The 6,084-nt window shown below is 42.8% G+C and overlaps 1 protein-coding gene across 1 annotated transcript; it reads left to right on the top strand.

Annotated features, from left to right (window-relative positions):
• The first annotated feature begins 3,039 nt into the window (after positions 1-3,039).
• VPS37B (vacuolar protein sorting 37 homolog B (S. cerevisiae)) lies at positions 3,040-5,675 on the top strand. The gene is made up of 3 exons (XM_010138948.1): positions 3,040-3,207; positions 3,841-3,923; positions 5,038-5,675. The coding sequence occupies exons 1-3, from the start codon at positions 3,063-3,065 to the stop codon at positions 5,536-5,538; spliced, it is 729 nt and encodes a 242-aa protein (XP_010137250.1). The 5' UTR covers positions 3,040-3,062; the 3' UTR covers positions 5,539-5,675.
• Positions 5,676-6,084: the final 409 nt, after the last annotated feature.

Genomic DNA, 6,084 nt, shown 5'->3' with positions numbered 1-6,084 from the left:
GATTTTCTATAAGGCTTTTTAGGCCAACTTCCCTGTGCTTGCACTTCGGATTCCTTGAATTAACTTCTAAATGCAGTGGAACAGTTGCGGAAAAGTTTATTGTGTGGACCTTAACATCAGTGCCAGAGATTATTCTGGTTTGTAAAATGGTGACTGTACTCAAGTTAAATTGCTTTGGGATTGTATCTGTTCTATTTGGTCTGAAATAGAAATCACTCATTCCACAGGCTTCTGACATTTTTCAGTGACATGAAGCATTTAAATGTCCTGAACAGGTGGATGGGTCTTCCCCAGCTCCTCGAGTTTCATTAAACATCATTCCGCAGTTTACTCTGTGTTTGAGGAACTGATTCTTCCCACGGTTTTGAGTAAGATTCTATTTGAGGTACTCATTTTCCAAATAAACTGGACACAAACTAATGCTGGAAGTGAAGACTTCAAGAGTGGCACTCGACCATTAAATGTCAGTCATGGGTTTTGTTCAACTTCAGCAGAAGAAAAATGTGCCCTTCTTAGGAGTTATCTCATATGGAAAAAGTTGAGTCATTGAGTCTTGAGTAATTTCAAGCACAATTACAAATACCTTAACTTTTTTCAGTTTTAAAACCAGAATTTTTAAGACTTTGGTTTAAGTTTAGAGTAGTCCGTAATTGCGAGATAGCAGGTGGTGAGGACAGGAAAGGGTGTCGTTGCGTTAGATGTGGGCAAGTCAGAGTAGTGATTTTTTTTTCATTATTTTTACAAATCAAGTACATCATGTCATGCTGATACTTACTAATCTTTACACATCTGAAATGATGGAAAACTTATTCAGAAATGCGTGAAAGGTTCCTTTTCCTGGGATTTGTGCTCTTGTAAGGTCTGTAGATTTGTGGCTTTTTTTCTCCCTAGAGGAAACATACATGTTGTTCATCCTGAAGAAAGATCAAAGTTCGCTCCTAAAACTGGTCTTCCCAGACTGACTACGCAGCTGCTTTGCAATGAGAGTGTCAGCCTTAGGAGGGGTCAAAACACATTCACCAGATCAAATTGGAGTCGCTTGAAGGAAGTAGTTTGCTCATTAAAATGGTGAAAGAGGAGAGGCATCCGGAACCATGCATCGTTGTGCACGCAATCTCCTTTGGCTGGCGGTTCAGAAGACAGCCGGCTAGCAGAGCTTGTGTCCTGGCAGGTGATTTGATAAGAAGCTGAGTGCCAGTGATTAAGCTGTTAAATCATGTGTAGTTTACTTCCCTTCGCAATCGTTAGAGGAAAATGTAAAACAGGGGGACTTAGGCTTTCTGAGAGCAACAGTCTTAGCAGCATCGGATCATCTGAGAAGAAACAAAGGGAAGCAACCAGTTTAATTTAAATTATTTTGCATTGGGTTCAAAAGTGAGAAGAGAGGATTTTATTTTTGGAAAGTATTCAAGTGGAACACGAGCACAGGGCTGGGAGCTTGTTTAGGCTTGATGTGAGAGTCTCGAAGACACAACAGTATCTGCAAGTACAGGTTCTTGAATTTTCACAGTCTGGAACAGAACTTTGTTTTGTTTGATACAGAATTAAGGACTCTGCATTATCCTTGACTTGTTTTTTTTACAGTGGTTTAGCAAGAACAGGGTGAAAGAGAGTAAAACTTTGGTATTTGAGGAGTACCAGGGGTCAAAGTGCCTTGGTATCGGGGGTCAGAGGTGTGTTTAAGTAACATGGAGCCAATCTGGAATTTTGCAGAGTAGTGTATAAATATTATTTCAAAAGGAAGTGCTTTCAAAGACTCTGTTGCTACACTTGGAAAAAATCTTTACCTGGTGCACCCAGTTTTGTGCTCAGACTGCCCAGAACACCTGAATTCTGAGCCTCTCCTTTTCTGGGAGTTCTAAATAGCTCATTTGGGTTTCCTCTTCTCCTGTTTCTGAGGTGTGGCTCTCCTGTATCCACCCACGAGCGGGAAAGGAAAAAAGCACCATACTCCTCGTGTTTGCACAGAATTCAGTGCAACGGTCCACAGATAAGATCTGTTAGAGTGAAGCAGGGATGGTGTGGGCTAGAAGGGGAGTATTAATGCAGGGTTTCCCCAAAAGCGTTCCAAACGTTGGGTTTGAAGGCAGCTTCAGAATCAGGCTGGTGTGCCATGGGAAGACTATCCCACTTGGTGATTCTGACTGAAAATCTGAAATCAGATGCCTTGGTTGGCTGTTTGTTTTTCCCTTTTGATGTCTGAATATTTTAATGAATCTAATGTGACGTCCAGGGCAGGCTTCCCCAAAGCTCGTGAAGACTGTCTTTATGCAGTGTCGTGCATGTGCATGTGTGAGCAAACTCGGAATCCTGCCAAACCTTGGGTTTGTGAGAGTTGTCGTTTCTTCTTTAGGAGTAGTGTCTTCGGGCTAGGACGTGTTAAGCAGAAGGATTAAACTGAAAAACAGGCTTTTGGCATCGATCCAGGATCAATTTAACATAGTTGGGGAAGAATATTCTGGAGAATGATGATGCAGTCCGTGGTTTTTGCATTTTAATAGGAAAAGGGATGACAGTCTTCTGCTGCCTTGTTGCATCTTACTGCCGGGATGCAGAGATTCTTTTGAGAGCAACTGTTGCTGTATCTGTCACCATCCATCATGGGGGAATAGTAAGGGTGGTGTGCGAGATGTTATCTACGTTAAATAATGAGCGAAAATTCATACAAAGTGCCTTCGGGCAGCAGGGCGTGAGTGTGAAAATCTGATCTCGCAGAGCTGTGACAGCCAGCAGGTCAGACCTCACATCAGCTGGTGACAAGAATTAGCAGAAACTCGGGTAATATAAACTGCACTGCTCTGCTTCTTAGCAGCAACCTCCAAACGAGTGCCCAGAGACTGGTGTATGCACAGGAAGGTATTCTGTTACACAGAAGTATTGTTACTGGTTGCAGGTCCAATACCACAGTACTAACTGGTACAGAGAGCTTACTTTTGTTGTTTATTCAGAAATTCTCATATTAACTAAATAACGGTTAGCCTTGCTTAATATTTTCACTGTCATTTCACACACTTTTATTTTTTTTTTATTTGCAGGCCCAAAATGTTCAGCACAGCAAGGACATGACTCTTGCCAGCAACCGCAGTCTGGCAGAAGGCAATCTTCTGTACCAGCCAAAGCTGGAGTCTTTGAAATCAAATTTGACTGAAAAATATCAAGAGCTGCAAGTTCTCTTTGAAGCATATCAGATAAAGAAAACCAAACTCGGTAAGATTTTCTGCTGACAATTATGATTTGCTGTTTTCCAAGTGCATGCAAATCTGTTGCATGTTGTTTGTTTGGTTTTTGGCATCTTGTTTGTAGCTGTGTGAATTAGGGTACAAAATGAAATGTCATTCTCATGTCGTTCTGAAGTAGATCGTTTTTCTAATGATTTATTAAGTATCTGTTACACCTAGCAATGGATACTGTGGATTCTTTCTGTTACCGTGTGGTTACCCACTTACTGTTGACCTACTCTTCTCTAAATGATCAAATTCATTCACCTTGTTAAAAAGCAAAGCGTAATTTGAATGTTCACTGATAAATCACAAATCAAATGGAATATTGCAGTCCACTTTCTCATTTTATACTGCATGATGAAGCATTGTACATCTGATACCGCACTCGCTGAAGTGCTTTGTCTTTCAGTATTATATCACTGTAATTGAATTTCAGCGTTTAGCACTCTGACAATATCCCTAAACTACTTAATATTATTTTCGTACTGCGGATCATCCTGTCTAGAACAATGGAGTGCGCTGGTTGTACGTACGCGCCTTAGAGGTTTTCTGCTGGCTGAGGCTGTATAGCTTCCGTTAGAACCAGCTGTCATTTATGGTTCTTTTCATGCCATTACAGACAGACAATCCAGTAATGCTTCACTGGAGACGTTGCTAGCGCTGCTTCAGACAGAAGGGGCTAAGATTGAGGAAGACACAGAGGTAAAGACACTTCCATTCTGCCACTTACACCTGTTACCGAAGGCTTCCAGCATCCATAGCTGCAGTGCGGGGTTGAAGGTTTAATAGGGTGAAGGAATGTTTTCAAGAATATGATCTGGTCGTTGCTTTGAACTGTGATGAACAGCCATTTGGTTCAGCGAGAATTTTTTTTATCTGGGTTATTTTTTACTCTTAATGTCTTTGAAGTTTAAGAGAGAAGACACTCCTTTTCAGAAGAGAAAGCCAAACCCTCTTAGTTCCTTGGCATTGCCTTCAAACTCATAGTGTGTAAATGTGGAATATTTTTTTAATGGTGTTTGTGTGGTATATGTATTAATCCGTTACAAATGTTAGTAACCTAATGGAAAACTGTTCCTGCACTGGTTTTTCTCCTGCATTTCTGGTGAAATATTCCATTATGGTTTCAACATATCTGTCTGGGTGCCAGTGGTCACCACTGGCTGTGGTACAGGGCTTGGAGGGTGGTCTGCTTTCAGAGTGATGGAAGTGTTTGGTTTTGTTTGCCCATTTGCCTGAGGGACATTTTCTGTAACGGTATCAGGGGGGAGAAGTCTGCTTATTGGCTTTGAGTTGTGATCTCAAAAAGGCGTTCCCAGGGCAAGCTGAATTTCGTGATTATATGTATGGTCACCTCTCTTAATTATTAAACATTGTTTACCTAAAGCCACAAGTAAGCGTGAGTACTAGACTGGCTTAGCAATAATCTGCTTCTCTGCGGCGAGTCTTGCAGAGTTTTCAGTGTTCCTGTTGGCACCATGAGCAGCACTGAGCTGTAATACAGCTTAGCTGGCAATCGGGAAAGCTGTTGAGCTTGAATCATTCCCATCTCTATGATCAGGGGAATGTTCGGAGCTAGATTCAGATGTTCTTACTGCTATTGCTTCAGTATAAATTTAAGCAAAAATGATATTTAACTCCCAGTGCTTCTGAGTAATAACTAACTCAAAATTCTGCTCAGAATTCTTAGTGTGCCAGTCATCTGCCATATGCAAGCTGGAAAATCACAGGCAAAATTATGCTATTTTTAGGCTCTAAGTCATTTAGATTCTCGTGCAGTATGCTGTTTGCTAAGAGATTGCTCCATATTTGACAGAACATGGCAGAAAAGTTTCTTGATGGTGAAATCCCCCTGGATTCCTTCATTGATGAGTACCAGAGCAAGCGGAAACTGGCTCACCTGCGACGTGTGAAAATTGAGAAGCTCCAAGAAATGGTGCTGAAGGGACAGAGACTTCCGCAAGTTCAGCCGCAGGCTCAGCCGAGGGCACCCGAGCCAACACCAGCACCTCAAGATTCCTACTCTTCGGATGCAAACTCTCCTCCTTCAGTCGTGCCCCGACGAATTCCACCCCCTCCGCCTTCCTCAGTCCCAGCAGGACGCTTTCCTACTCCCTTTACTGCAGCCATGAGTTCAGGACCAGCTCTTTCTTATCCAGGTGCTACGTATCCTCCTGTGCCCCCTCGACCAGGAGTTGAGCCTGCGAGTCCGATGCCACAGCCAGGATACGCATCTCCGTTTGTACCACAGTATCCCCCAGCACTTCCCCAAAGACCGCCTCGCCTTCCACCCCACCCTGGCTTTATCCTCCAGTGAATATTTTGGTGCGCCTAACTTATGTATTGGTGCTTATATTTCCTTTTTCTCCCTGTCAGAGACTGAACGTAGGCAATGGAAAGCCTCTGGATTTTGCACAATGGAGTACAAAACCCGAGCTGTGGCACAGAGGATTGTGGTTGTGTTTGGTAAATGTGATTATTTTTGTTTTCAAGTATCAGTGACACAAGGTTTTTCTAGGAAGGTGATAGGGTCTAAATTTTGTAAATCCATCAAATTGTGAAACAGTGGATTTCCTGACATTACAAATCAAGTCTCACTCTGAATTCTTTAGTAAATCCGCTTCCTGTTCGATTCCCGTCGCAGCTGGACGTGTGTGTGGCAAATGGGGAGCTGTTTGTCTCTCTAAAGAATTCTCTGTCAGTGCCGGTGTTGGATAGTACCAGTCTTACCTGAACACTGGGCAAAGAGGCGCGGTGGACCGCGTCGGCATCCTTTGCAGTGTGCCCAGACAGCAGCATTCGTGGCCAGGTGCACAGTGTTTTCAGAGCGCGCCGAGCTGAAACGCTTGTCAGAAGATGTGTG

This window comes from Buceros rhinoceros, unplaced genomic scaffold (genome assembly GCF_000710305.1).
Source record: "Buceros rhinoceros silvestris isolate BGI_N320 unplaced genomic scaffold, ASM71030v1 scaffold18056, whole genome shotgun sequence".
NCBI lineage: Eukaryota > Metazoa > Chordata > Aves > Bucerotiformes > Bucerotidae > Buceros > Buceros rhinoceros.
This window is presented reverse-complemented; position numbering and strand designations above follow the sequence as displayed.

What these genes read in the sequence shown, in the direction of transcription:
- VPS37B (XM_010138948.1), top strand. Translation starts at nt 3,063, where the DNA reads ATGACTCTTGCCAGCAACCGCAGTCTGGCAGAAGGCAATCTTCTGTAC. An exon ending in GATAAAGAAAACCAAACTCG is followed by an intron (nt 3,208 to 3,840) that starts GTAAGATTTTCT and finishes ATGCCATTACAG; the next exon opens with ACAGACAATCCAGTAATGCT. An exon ending in AGATTGAGGAAGACACAGAG is followed by an intron (nt 3,924 to 5,037) that starts GTAAAGACACTT and finishes CATATTTGACAG; the next exon opens with AACATGGCAGAAAAGTTTCT.